This window comes from Mustela nivalis, assembly GCF_964662115.1.
Source record: "Mustela nivalis genome assembly, chromosome: 4".
NCBI lineage: Eukaryota > Metazoa > Chordata > Mammalia > Carnivora > Mustelidae > Mustela > Mustela nivalis.
The window spans coordinates 140,661,719-140,677,092 of NC_139023.1; the positions used below are offsets into that span (position 1 = coordinate 140,661,719).

The 15,374-nt window shown below is 31.6% G+C and overlaps 1 protein-coding gene across 2 annotated transcripts in view; it reads left to right on the forward strand.

Moving 5' to 3' along the window:
- Positions 1-15,374, forward strand: part of LRBA (LPS responsive beige-like anchor protein) — a 730,800-nt gene that overhangs the window by 513,153 nt on the left and 202,273 nt on the right. For both annotated transcript variants that reach the window (XM_082728100.1, XM_082728101.1), the window contains exons 41-42: positions 9,814-9,931; positions 12,018-12,120. In XM_082728100.1, the coding sequence (XP_082584226.1) occupies positions 9,814-9,931; positions 12,018-12,120 (221 nt within the window). The remainder of the gene's footprint in view (positions 1-9,813; positions 9,932-12,017; positions 12,121-15,374) is intronic.

Genomic DNA, 15,374 nt, shown 5'->3' on the forward strand with positions numbered 1-15,374 from the left:
ACATCTTCTTTATCCATTCATCTGTGGATGGACATCTAGGTTCTTTCCATAGTTTGGTTATTAGAGACATTGCTGCTATAAACATCCGGTGCACGTGCCCCTTTGGATCACTACATTTGTATCTTTAGGGTAAATACCCAGTAGTGCAATTGCTGGGTCATAGGACTGTATTCACCAGTTAAGTTACTTAGAAATAGTTTGATCCATAGGGATCCTGCTTTTTAAGTTTGTTAGGTAGGGGGCACCTGGGTGGCTCATTGGGTTAAGCTCTATTTAAGCTCTATTTTCAACATTTTGAGGAACCTCCATGCTGTGTTCCAGAGTGGTCGCACCAGCTTGCATTCCCACCAACAATGTAGGAGGGTTCCCCTTTCTCCGCATCCTCGCCAGCATCTGTCGTTTCCTGACTTGTTAATTTTAGCCATTCTGACTGGTGTGAGGTGATATCGCATTGTGGTTTTGATTTGTATTTCCCTGATGCTGAGTGATATGGAGCACTTTTTCATGTGTCCGTTGGCCATCTGGATGTCTTCTTTGCAGAAATGTCTGTTCATGTCTTCTGCCCATTTCTTGATTGGATTATTGGTTCTTTGGGTGTTGAGTTTGCTAAGTTCATTATAGATTTTGGACACTAGCCCTTTATCTGATATGTCATTTGCAAATATCTTCTCCCATTCTGTCAGTTGTCTTTTGGTTTTGTTAACTGTTTCCTTTGCTGTGCAAAAGCTTTTGATCTTGATGAAATCCCAATAGTTCATTTTTGCCCCTACTTCCCTTGCCTCTCACAAGAGAAACTTCTAATGGCTAAATCACATTGTACCTGCTACAAAAAGTAGTCTAGCTACAGGCTGGCTGATGGTACTTCTAACTTAGAGGTTTAATTCACAAATTTATGAAGAGCTTTTGATACCAATTTGAAATTGAGTTTGAGTTCATAAAGTAAGAATTGGCACTGAGAAGAAAAGTAGTTTGTGTCTTTTGATTTTCTTAAAAGTATTTATTATACAACATTCCAATATATTTAAAATTAGGTACTTTTTTATTAGTGCTGATTGAAATTAAACTTTTTATTAAGGCACAGAAAGCTCCTGACTTTAGAGAATCAATATGTGAAATAACAGGAAAAAATACTTCATACCTTGAGTTCAGTGACAATAGCATGTTATTCTCACAAGTTTTTGAGGTGTTGCTAGGAATTTTCCCAATCAAAATGGAAAAATCATTAATTATAATTTATTTTACCATTTTCCCCATATCATTGATGTAAGAAAAAATTAAATATAAGCATGTTTGAATAAAAAACAATTTGCATATTGTTAACATAAAAAATGCAAAAGTGATTTTGAGGATGGAAAGTTGGCCAGAGCGGTGTTAAGAAAATTTTAGAGAGAAAATAGCTGAATGAAGGAATGTCTTTTTTGCCTTTTTCTGATTTTGAGAGTATAGGTTAATGCATAAATTTATGCATACTTATGTTTAACTTACCTTATTAATAAAATGAAAAGGTGTTGGTCATGAGGCGCCTGGGTGGCTCAGTCGTTTTTGATTGTTTGCCTTGGGCTCTGGTCATGATCTCTGAGTCCTGGGGTCAAGCCCCGCAGAGTAGAAGAATTACCGTCACAATTCCTTGGCACTATGATACATAGCATTACTGTGGGTAGTACTGGCTAGACGAAGGAATGGTATGTGAAATTCATGAAGATAAATACTTTCAATGAGGGCAAATCTTGAAGATTAGAAAGTGTAGGTTCACAATACAAATGAAGTTTTACAACAAAATCCAACATTTAGTATAAATAGCTTTTAAATAAGAACTGAAACTAAATGAAGCAAATTGTATTGGTATCATAAAAGCTTGACTACAAAAAGCCCAAAACCAGTGGTGATAAACAGGAGTTTTGAATAAGAAAGAATTTAATGGGGAACTGAAAATCATGGTTTATTTGTTGAATGAAACCCAGCTTTGCGATTTGGGCTATCTATTCAGTGGGGAATCTGCACTTGCTCACATGTGCCCTCGCTTTCAAATAAGTAATAAAATCTTAAAAAAAAAACAATAGGTATTGGTGGTAATGATTGTCTTTTCAAGGAATCATTTGAAATAGACAAAACTCTACTGGGCAAAGTTAATAAACTTGCTAAGATTCCAGACTATATATTAGTAATTCTTTTACTAATCCAAAATATTGAAGTTTTTCTTTTTTTATATAGTGCAAGGTAATTTCTCTATCTCATAATAAAATCAAATGGAACACTTTAACACCTTCTTCATGATAAAATTGACATTGTGGTTTTGTTTTTATTATGTTTGTATTTAAAAGTTAGGTATCTTTATTCTTTAATTCAGGTAGTTATTTAAGTTTATTCTTTTTCTGAAAGTGTAATACCTTTACCTCACATGGTGCTGTGAAAAATAAAGTAAGGTACATTCATGTTCCTTAATATTCTTTTGTGGTATATTTTGGATTCTTTTAAAAATAATTAGATGCAGATGTATTTAAATTAAAAAACTAAATTAAAACTTAGTTGATGATATATAAATACCTTCTTTTTATACTTCTGCATTGCCACATTTGCTTTTGACTCATTAAGATATATATTAAATGTTAAGTAAGAGATCGCTTTTATGATACATCATTTAGAATGCAAATTATTTTGAAGCTGAAGAATATTAAAAATAAAACAGAACCAACTAAATCGTCTGAATTATTTACAGACCAGGGGCTTAAAGGTGCACTACTCCAGCACAAATATTAAATTATGAAATGGGAATTTCAGTTTGCCATAAATCTGTCTGCCATAACAGCTTAAAATAAAATAGTTTTACCCATCTAAAGCAACATCAATTTGCCAGTCAGTGCTTCATGTATCAAAGAGTGTGCTGTGAAAATATCAATATCATTGGTTAATATAAATGAAATTAATTTTTAAAGCTGGGCTAAAGGTTGACATCTGAAAAATTGCATTACTTTGCAGAAGAGAAATTTCTGTCTTCTAGTGAAATTTCAGGTCATGAGGGCAAGTAATTTTCACAATCTTCAATGGGAGCCAGTGAAATATGAACTTCATTGTCACCTAGCCCCAAAGCGATAAGATAAAATGAGCTGATACATCATTTGCTGTGGTTTTATCATCTCCCTCAGTAATTGGAAGAGAAAACATAAGAGTGTATGTGTTTGTGTGCTCCCCTCTTGCCCCTCCCAGCTGCCGCATCATCCACACCCAGGCTAAAACCATTTTAGCCCAATCAATACAGAGGTCACGTAGCATTTTATTTATATATTTTTAATTTTTCATACTGACTAAACTGCCAAGTAGAACATTAGAGTAATGAATATGTTTAATTGAATTTGTCACCCATGAAAATGCTAAGGAGAATACTGTACTACATCATAGTAACTAGTAAGCAGGAGGAAATTTACTATATAGAAGGAAAAAAATTAATAGGTAATTTCCTTTCATATTCATAACTTTCGTACTTTTGTTATCATTGTTCTGCTCTTTTCAAAGTTTGGAGACATTCTGCATATTCATGGATAATATTTAATAGCAAAATTACTATTGTAAAGTTTTAATCAACTATATATCATTTTGAAATTCAATAAGACCTCTAAGTTTTACTTAAGAATTTATCTTTGAAAACTTAATAGTTCTATGGTAGGTGATGAAGTAAATCCATAAGCCAACTAGAATACAGTATTATTAGAATAAATTCTGAGTTTATGAATAAACTCGTAAGTGCCATGCTTTGATAACAAATTTCAGAGAAAATTGTATGCAGCAAAATCCAAAAACTATGTTAATAACAGCATGGTAAACTTTAAAATACTTGATTAAAATTACTTTCTACTAGTTTGTTAACATTGCAGTTATTATAATTAAAATTTGTAAATTTATCTAGTGATGAGTTGCTATTAGAATATTTTTCAGTGAAGTATTTGAAGTATATTTCAAAGAGTAAATATTTGAAATATATCTAAAATGAAAACATTTTATTTTTCATTTTAGATATATTTCAAATATTTACTGTTTTCTCAAATTAATGTATAATCTTTGTGACTAATTTATAATTGCTTTTCATGAAAGTGGAATATGAATATTTTCTTGACTTTCCTTCCAGTGGTGTCATTGCTTAATTGATAGAATGATTGGCTTATATTTTGTATATTAAGTTTGAAACATTTTTCATGATGTTACATATATTCTATATATTTTATTTAAAAAGTTTTGTTACAAAATTGTAAGTATACTTGGTGATATATATTATCTGATTTTACTTTTATTATCAAATTCTTCAGAAATCAATATGAAATTGCCTCAAAGTAAACCCTCCAAAACCTGACAAATATGTGGGACTAGTGTTTGCAATGCTAGTCTTAAACATTAAGCAAGAACAGTATTTTAAAAATCCTTTTACTGATTTTTATATACAAACACCTATTTCTATTTTTGAGGTAAAAGATTTTATCATTTTTATATTTTTCCCTTTAAAATTTTAAAAAACATTTTAAATTTATTGAGGGTAGTTTGTATAGTTTTTGAAAACAAAACTTTTTTTCTTTACTTAAATGAAGCAAATATGACTGTTTTTAGAGACTACTTAAAAAATCTTTTAAAGCTTGATATTCAATAAAATTATGCAATTGGGCAATAAATACATTTCTATTTCTCTCAGGATGAGCAAACATAAGATTATATTTGAATAAATTCATAAGCTTTTCAAAATAAATGATTAAAAGGAAAGTGGAAAAAATGATTTCCTTTAAGCCAATAAATGCAACAGGGTGAAAAAGTTTTTATATGTATTCACAGTACATTATTTGAAAGATAGAAGAAATTATTGTGTGTATTATTTGGGAAAAATAATATATCCCTTTTCAGAAGGCTCAATTTTTAGGTAAAAATTTTAAAGATATGTTTGATATTTTTAATGTAAAGAAATGGTATATACACTTGATGAATGTGTATGTGTGTATATTTAAAATTAAGTGCTGATTTCTTTCTTTCCTCTCTTACCTCAACATTTTAATTAAATATCCTTGTTAAACAAATTATAAAAAAATAAAGTTGAATTTACTTTTACTATTAATACTAACCTTATTAAAACAAGGTGATAAACATTCAAAGAGTCTGTGGGCGTTAAGCTTTCAAGCTATTCTAGACTTGGGGTCATAACTGCAGAGCAATGGTAATGATACAGTTTCCATAGCAACTGATTCATTGGAGGGCTAGACCTCTGTCTAGGGTGCTGTCAGTGTATGTAGAGTTTCAGCGAACAGAAAGTCCCAAAGAAGGATCTGCTTCCACCTAATCCAGTTTTAATTGAACTCTAGAGACTTTGAAGTGAAGCCTCAGACCAGGAATATACTATTCCAATAAGAAATAAACCTCTTGCTTAGCAAGGCCTCAGCTGCATTTCAGTACTGACACCTTTTCCTAATGAATACCTTAAAGAAATGTTATTATATCAATTTCAGCTACTACTTGTATTACTTAAAAGATTTTTTGTTTCATTTTAACCCAGCTATCTTGACCGTAAGTATAGAACTTCATTTGTTAATTCTCTTTAAGTCATGCTAGTTTTTTGTGTGTGATTTTAATTTTTGATACTTATGGCAATTTTATATAATTTTGTCTTCTCTCCTCCTGTTTCTTTTTCTCTCACTTTTAACACAATAGACCAAATTATATTTAATTTGAAAGCACACTACTGTCATACCTTCAGTATGATACCTGGTTTATATCAGGTTTGAAAACATATAAAACAATGGTGGATATTATTTATGGATGTATATGTACTAATAGTGTAAAAACTGACATGGAAATGATGAAGCTTAAAACAAGAATAGTGATTTGCTCTCACAAAGAAGGAAAATGAGATTAGGAAGAGTTATATATGGGAATGTCAATACCTCTAAAATGCTTTATTTTTAAAGATATGCAATAAGATGGGAAAATGTGAGGATTTTATATGGTTGAGTAATGGGTACATGGGGTTTATGTCATTTTCTGCAGTTGTGAAGATGATTTGGTAATAAAACATTTTAAAGAAGCATCCCACTTTTAAGTCAGTTTTTTAATAACTATACTGTTTAAAGGTATGGGATATAAATTGAATTTTTTATTAGAAAACCTTCAGTACATTAAAAATCTTATAATACTGTTTTAGTATGCATGTTTTTATTAATAATTGAAGTATCTTTGAATATAATTAAATGTTTAGTTGCATGGCCATGATCTTATAATGGCTGAACCCACCATTATGAGCAACAGGTTTTATTATATAGCTTTATAGATATAAAAGGTAGAATTTTCAGGTTAGTGTGTGATATTCTTAGCATATCATAGATCTTAGAGGAGTCTTTGTTATTTGTATTCTTTGATTTCCTTCTTTCACCTATAACCCAAGGACAGGAAGACAAATGTAGTTGATGAGCATTCTGATAAGTTGAGTTATAGTTTAACAAATATTTAAGTCCTTTACAAATGTGAAAATGTAGAATGTATATTGTAACCTTTGTATTTTTGTATTGGAGAATATGGAAGTAGGCTGGACTCTGCCACTAACTTCCCAAGGGACTTTGTATTAACTATTTAATTGGTCTGGCTCTCATTCTCCTTACTAATAATTCGATACTAGGTTGGAGTCTAAGTGTTACAGAACATATACTAGATTGTCTCCTACTTGGTAAGTCTAGGGTGGCAAATTCAAATGCCAACAGGAACTGGACAGTTAATAGTAAATGAATGAATGAGTAGAGACTGTGCCAAAATGATGGGTGTATGTCAGTTGTTACCATGTGGCAGATAGATCTAGGTTTGACAGATGCCCTAGTTTTTCTGAGAAACCAGAAATCTCAATATTTTGTTAAAATGTCATATGGTCCAAACAAAATGAATTTGGGCCATATATTGAGCTTAGGTTGCTATTCACTGACTCATGTAATCATTCAAAAACATCTTCTTTTTGTCAGACATTGTTCTAGACAGTGGAAATAGAGTATACTAAAAGTCTTTGTTCTGGCAGAACTAATACTCTATATTTTAGTGCTAAATAGAGACAATGGACAAGCAAGCTGATAAAAATTTCAAGTAATGATAAGTGTTGTGAAGGAAATCTGATGAGTTTGAGGTGGTTATGGAAGAAGTGGGGTTTAGATCCAGTGGCTTCTCTGAGTTGGTGACATTGGAGCAAAAATCTAATGTGAGAATCAGCTAATTATGTGAGGATTTGGGAGAACATTTGAGTCAGACAAGAAAATATCTGTGAAGGCCCCAAAAAGGAATGAATTGGGCTCATCAGCGAGTCTCAGATGTAAGGCATTATAAATAATTATAAAGAGCGTCAGTGTTTATTATGCATGTAGTGGGATGTTCATTAAATGTATGAATGATGTGATCTGATTTATATTTTAAAATTCTATTAAAATTTTTTTTTCTTTGGATCCTCTGGTCATAGTAGATTCTGCTATGGTAAGATAGAGAGACCAAATAGGAGGCACTGTAGGCTCTGGAGGCTTGGGCCTACTGGTCACGGTGAGAGACCATGTACATGTAGCCTTTCAAAAAATCTTGAGAGTAAGATTTACAGTTTTATTTTTTCTTTTCGTGTTCATTTCTCCTGATCTTATTTATGCAGGTATTGGCTGAATGAAAATAGATGCCTGTATCACCAGTTTTAAAACTAAAAGTTTGTTTGGTCCTTAGAACTTTTGTTTTGTTTTTCAAAAAACACTGAGACTTGGAGTTATTCTTTTGTTTTTAGATCCTTAGTGCCAAAAATAGAATTCGTAGAAAGATCTAAATACATACTTAGTGAATTAAATAAGGTAGTTTTTTTACCAAAGAAATTGCATTTTTACATTGAGGAATATAGATTTTTTTGTATTTAAAATCTAGAATATGGAAATGAATATAGAAAAAGAAAGTTCTTGTGGGATAAATTCTTATTATTTTTTTCTCTCTTTGCTTATCTCATCTTTGTCCCTACCTTTCAATATCATAATCACATGTCATTCTATTTGAATTTTTTAATGGCGGTTACTTTTGAGAAAGAGATATCTTAATTATTTGCTTTCAGGGATTTTCATTAGGTTTTGATAGTAAATGCATCTCATTTTCTTTATTAAATTAATATTAGGTGAAGTACTTATGTAAGAAATGCCACATCTGGTTTTCCTTTAACACCTTCATAATTAAGCTTTTGAAATGAACTTTTTAAAAAACAAAACTTGAATAACAAAGCAGCAAAGTGGCTTAGGACTAAAGACAGGATTACTTTGAGTTGGCAAAGCATTCTAAGCTACTGCGTCTGTCACATGGAATGACAAGAATTGTAACAAGTTACTCTGACAACCACCTACTCCATAGAGAGATTATGTTGAGTTCATTTGCAGGTTTGTGTTTAGCCTAGCTGACAAAATGATACTTAACCTCTTATACAGTCAGTCTTTGTGCTTTCTGAATGAGTGACTGTTGGCTTAACAGTGACCTTAAAATGTGATGTTTTTTTTGAAGTTATGAACCTGAAGATATATATAATTTTTTCTTTTATTAAAAAACAGACATACATCACTGTATTTGTTAAAGAATACAGCATGATGGTTTCTTGTACATATATTGTGAAATGATTACCACAATATGTTTATTCATCTCCTCATATAGATATAATTTTTTTAAAAAAGGAAAAAGGGGAAATTTCTCCTTGCAATGAGAACTCTTAGGATTTGCTCTAAATATATATTTTAAAGCATATAAAAGGTACTTCTGCAATAGAAACTAAAAAAAGAAACCAAAAAAAAAACCCCAAAATAAATATTAAGCAAAAAGCAGAGTCAGACCTGTAAATACAGAGAACAAACTGAGGGTTGCCAGAGGGGAGGGATGGGGCTGGGCAAAAATGGGTGAAGGGGAGTGGGAGATACAGGCTTCCAGTTAAGAAATGAATGAGTCAGAGGAATAAAAGGCACAGCATTAGGAATGCAGTCAATAATACTGTAATAGCAATATAATAGGACAGATGGTAGCTACACTTACAGTGAACATAGCATAATGTGTAAACTTGTCAAATCACTAAGTTATACATACACCTGAAACTAAGGTAACATTGTGTTTCAACTGTACTTAAACAAAACCTGATAAAAGCCTCACATAACATAAAAAATATATTTCTGAGTACATTAAATTTGTATTATATGAAACTTAATTGTATATGTGATCTATAAGCACGTAGGGCATTCTTTTGAAGTTTTCCTTCTTTTTATCTAAAACTTAACTTTCCATAACAGGATTCAAAACCCGATCACTAAATAGTGAAATTCGTATTTCCTGAAAAGCATCAGATTACATCAGTGCTTTTATTTTTTCTTTAAGATTTTTTTAAAAAAATTCATTTATTTGACAGAGATCACAAGTAGGCAGAGAGGCAGACAGAGAGAGGAGAGGAAGCAGGTTCCCCACTGAGCAGAGAGCCCGATGTAGGGCTCAATCCCAGAACCCTGGGATCATGACCTAAGCTGAAGGCAGAGGCTTTAACCCACTGAGCCACTCAGGCGCCCCACATCAGTTCTTTTAAATGCCCCAAATATATTTCTAAATAGATGTTTTATAATTTTGCTCTGCTTTTTCATTGTTTCCTTTATGTAAGTTGCAGTCTGTTTTCTTAGTCTCCCTCCAAATTATTTTCATAACTTTTTGCAGTTTTTAGAAATTATTTTTCTTAATAGGGTATTTTCTGTTTTATTCAGGGGAAAAAAACAAAAAGAAAAAATTAAACTGTTGTTACTTACTTGGGCTTATTTTTTTCCTCGCTAGATCCTGGCATATACAGAAGGGCTGCATGGAAAATGGCTATTCACAGAGATACGATCAATCTTTTCTCGTCGTTATCTTTTGCAAAATACAGCTTTGGAGATCTTTATGGCAAACAGAGGTAATATGTTTCAGAAGTATATTGTTATAAAGCTACCCTCCATCTCTTTCAGATTTTATTTTTGAACATACCGTATTGTTTCCATTTAGATAGTAATTTGTAGTCTACTCTCTGCCATACTGACCTCATTTTTTGAGGTCATGCATTTTCATGTTTTTCTTTTCCCCATTTGGTCATTCTTAGAATTATTTGTAGTAGTTTTAGTTTTCTGGCCATATTAAAGATTAGTGAAAAGTTTTCTAAATATGGTGAATAACTCACTATTTAATCAGTTGGGGAATTTTGATGTTCTCAGTATTGCTCTGATGCTTAAACTCCTTCTGGAAGGTGGATGCATTTATAGAGGGGAGAGGGTAATCAAATAATTGATACACTTATTCAATCTTTAGTCTAATCTATTGCCATTTATAAAGGGACCATCAGAAAATGGTACTCAAGTGTCCTGGTTGCTTTGTATTACATCATTCTTGAAATAACTAAAATTCGATTTGTGGGTTTAAAATGGAAGTTGCTGAAATTCATTAAGACAAATAGGAGAGACAAGGTGAACTTGAAGTAAAAGCATTGGTGGATATGAGTGGAGGCATACCAGGGAGAATATATAAAACCTAGTGACTTATAGTACATACTCCTTATACATAAGTAGATTGAAGTTTTATTTTCTACACATTGTCATTTAAAAAAATCTACACAAAGTAAGGTATATTCCATACACACATTATTTTCCCTTTATGGAGTGAAGTGTCTTTTTAGAATACAGATTTCTTTAGATGGAGATGTATCTTCCCTTCCTATTTGGTCATCTCCCCTATACATACCTCTTTTTCCCAATGTAAACATTATTCTTCCAGGCAAATAATCAAGTGAATGTTTCACTCTTTAGTTCAGCCTGCATTTTCACTGTCCCAAAGGGGTTTTGTTACACTCTTACAATATTAATTACTTGCTCATCCTCGTTCATATTTTACTCCTTTAAAATTTCTTATGCACCCTTGGTTTTGTGTGTTTTTCTTTCGCCTTTCCTTCATGACCTTTGTTATCTGCCATAACATTATGATAGTTTTTCTGTTGTAGTTTTTTTCCCCCTATATTTAATGTAATAATGGATATATAGGGATAGCTTATTAAGAAGGTATGTTGGATATGTATATATGACACCTTAGTGAATGATCATGTGCTTATTTACCTGAAACATGCTGGTAATGCAAGTATTTAAAACTATACCAGAGTAATAAATTTTTTCTGAAGAATTTTTTTTTAACTGGGTAGAGAAAAGGGATCATTTTCTAGATGAGTACATAGTGGTTATGATGCTAAAATTATAATAGAATTAAAATTTTAAGACTGTCCAAATTGATACCTTCTAAATTCTCTCCCATGATTTTGAATTTATTTTTGTATTTCTTAAGAAGATCAAAAATTTATAATGATTAATAAATTAAGATTCATGTACTAAATATGTATTGTGTATTGGTTGTGTTTCTTGATAGTCTCAAATTGTGGTATTATTGACGTAGAGATGATTAGAAAACATTTAAATTTGATTATTAACTATAGAGGAAAAGTTTTCCTTTAGGTCACACATTGTTCTGGATTATGTGAGCATACAAATTATTAAACATAAAAATTGTAAAGAGAATAATTTTTAAACTTCATCATTGGAAATAAATATGTGACAATTTAGTACTTATATCTATAGTATGTTTGGTGTTAGACTGTTAAATATGTAAAGTTAAAACTTTAAATATTTATAGAAACTCAAGATATATATGTTTAACTTGCTAAAATTCAATTTTGTAAATTCAAAATGTAGCTAATCTCAGCTTCATGTCACATTAATGCAACAACAGTTTTTAGAATTTCTGACAGTGTTTGGAGAATGAACTATCTGTGGCTAAGGTATTTATAAATAAAATGATTATTACCTGTGGTTATTAATACTAAAACTTGGTATGCACTATAATAAAAGTAATATGGCAGGAATTGTATACCTGAAATAAGAGTAGATATTTTATTAGACAAAGAAGTCAGTTTTCCAAGAAGGAAGTTATGTTGTGTTCTAACTTTTAAAAATGATTTTTCATAGTTGCTGTAATGTTCAACTTCCCAGACCCTGCAACAGTAAAGAAAGTGGTTAATTATCTACCTCGTGTTGGTATTGGAACCAGTTTTGGTTTACCTCAAACCAGGTACTGTTTTATATGAGAAAAATTTGGAAAATTATCTGTATTAGTATTTTTTCTTACTTAATTTTCTTACTTATTTTAAACTCCTTCTGTTTTATAGTTCATATTAAATGATTATTAATGCATCATTTTGAGTCAACTGAACTTCTATTTGAAAAACTAGAAAAAGAGGAACAAATGTAAACTAGAATAGGTTGAAAGAAGAAAATAATAAAGGCTGAACATTAATAAAAATGTAAGCAAAAACAATAAATAAAAATCAATGCAATGAAAATTTGTTTCTCTGAAAAGGTTAATAAATGTAATAAATATATACACAAGACTTATGAAGAAAAAGACACAAATTGCTACTATCAAGGATGAAAGAGGGGACATCACAACAGGTCTCACAGATACTTAAAGGAAAATAAGGATATATTATGAACAAATTTGTGTTCCTTAGACAAGTTAGATGAAATGGACAAATTTCCATCCAATAGATAACCTTAATACCGCTACAGGAGAAATTGAATTTGTAGTTAAAAGTCTTCTGACAGAGATAATTCCTAGCTCAAATGGTTTCATTGGCAAATTCTATGAAATATTAAATGGAGAAATAATACCATTTCTAGGCAAACTATTACAGAAAATGGAAAAGAAAGACAAATGTTTAAAGTTATTCTATGAGGGAAGCATTATCTGAATTCAAAATCCACAGAAAAGCATTACCAGGAAGGGAAACTCCTGATCATCTTGATTAGAAAAGAAGAAATAAAAGTTTCCTATCAAGTCTTATCTTCATAGGCTGTTTGAATGTCTACATGACATGGAAGCTGACTTTCCCAGAGTAAGTGATTTAAAAGAGAATGAGGCAGAAGCCCCAGTGTCTTTTTATGACCTACCCGTGATAGGCCGAGTAGGTTGTCAATTCTGCTGCATTATATTTGTTATAATGTAGTCATTAAATATAGCCCAGGCTCCAAGGGAGGGGAAAAGTTTCACTTCTTAAAGAGGAAGTATCAAAAAAAATGAAAAAAAAAAAAAAAAAAGAGAGAGAGAGAGAGAAAGTATCAAAGAATTTATGAACATATTTTAAAACTACCACAGGGTACAACTCTTATGTAAAAGGGGCACCTAAAGTGGACTTTCTAGATGATAAGTAGTAGTTGCTTTATAATGCCAGTGAGGATTTTGATTAGTTTTATAATTTAATGACCAATTTCAGGTTCAGAATGAAACAGCTCAGAATTGTATAGTAAATTTCTTAATCTTAATAAGAAGGTCTTTTTTCTACTAATTATCAATTTTTTAAGTTTTATTCATCAACTAATATGTGTTATCATACCTGGGAAATCTTTGTAATGATTTCCCACAATTAATGAAAGCTGGATGTAGGTTAATTCATTAAACCAGCTATTTGAATAGATCTCAAACACTAACAGAGTGTTTATTATCCAGCAGTGGGCAAGATAGATACCATCTTACCCATGCATGTTTTAACAGATATGCAGACAAAATAAATTAATGTGTAAGTGATGGGAGGAATATAATAAGGGTGTTATAATAGTGATTAGTGGAGTAGAGATGAGATGCTTTGGATTATGTGGTCAGAAATGTCCTCCTATGTGACTTTTAAGTTTTAATTTGAAAGAATAGAATCAGCTTACTTTTGAAAGCAGAAATATCATATGTAAAAGTCCTGAAATAAGGTGAGGTTCCAGTATTTTTAAGGAATGTTGGAAGGCAGATATCATTGGAACTTAGTGATTCTGGGAAGAAGAGTGTCAGTTCAGAGAGAAGAATTTAGGGGTGCCTGGGTGGCTCAGTGGGTTAAAGCCTCTGCCTTCAGTTCAGGTCATGATCCCAGGGTCCTGGATCAAGCCCTGCATCTGGCTTTCTGCTCAGCAGGGAGCCTGCTTCCTCCTCTCTCTCTGCCTGCTTCTCTGTGATCTCTGTCTGTCAAATAAATAAATAAATAAATAAAATCTTAAAAAAAAAAAAAGGAGTTTATTGTGGAAATCCAGGTGATATGTGATGCTGATAGCGCAGTTAAAGAGAGACATCCTTGTTTAGAAATTTTGAGAGCATACAATTTGTGTGACTTGGAGACTAGTTAGATAATGGAGGATGACAAGAGAGGGAGGTGTCCAGTGTGTCTTGCCAAGTTTTAGTTTAAGTTGCTGAATAGCATCTACTGAGATTGGGAACACTGGAGAAGGCATAGTTGTGTATCTGTCCCCCCAAGTTTGGGGTCGAGGTTGTGAAGATGAGGTGATGGACAAAATATGAGAAATTTAGTTTTAGATCTGTTGAGATTGAAAGCCCTGAGTGATGTCGGTACTGAAATACTGAATAGGCAGTTGGAGCTCAAAAGAAAGATATAATAATTGGGAAACAGTGTTGAAAGACTGATCAGGAAGGCTAAAATATCCCCATCCTCCCCATCCTCACCATTTCTATCAATACTATATTGGAGATTTCTGGGGATAGGAGTGGAGATTAACTGTAAATAGGCGCAAGGCAAGTTTTTGTGGTGATGAAATGGTCTGAAGTACATTGTGGTAATAATCACAGGACTCTAGAAATTTATTAATAAATCATTGAGTAGTATACTTATGTGGGTAAATTTTATAGTATTTAAATTATACCCTTGAAAATTAAACAGAAAATATAGTTACCTTGTCTTTGGTGGTAAGAAGAACTGTCACAGCATACTTCTCTGAGATCCTAGGTTCTGGAAAAAAAAAAAAAAAAAAAAAAAAAGGTTCTGAAGGTAATAATTAATCCTGCCACCTATTTACCACTCTAACTTAGTTTTAGTCAGTTACATCTTTTGTTATTTACATTGCATTAAAAAAAAACACAGAAAACTTGGTCATCTATTATTAAGCTGTATAAAAAAAGAATAGTTTCTTTTACCTTTGTCCCACCCCATGAATAGACACGTGAAGAATTTAGAATCTTCCTTTTCCGTCTTATAAAGGGTATATAAACATAATATTTAAATTTAAAATGTAAAACGTGTTGTCTTTAAGAGAACTATTAAAATTGATAAAGATGTGAATACACACAAAAAGAAACCCCCACACAGAAAAAGATGTCAATACAATTTTATATCTTTCTGAGTTATTATAATCCTTTTATATAAGTAAATTCAGTAAGTTATTAATAATACTATTATTAATGAACATTTATGGAAACTAGATATTATAATGGCATTGTAATGACAGCTTACTTGAATGAATAGAATATGTATCATGGACCTGTGGTTAGTCTAA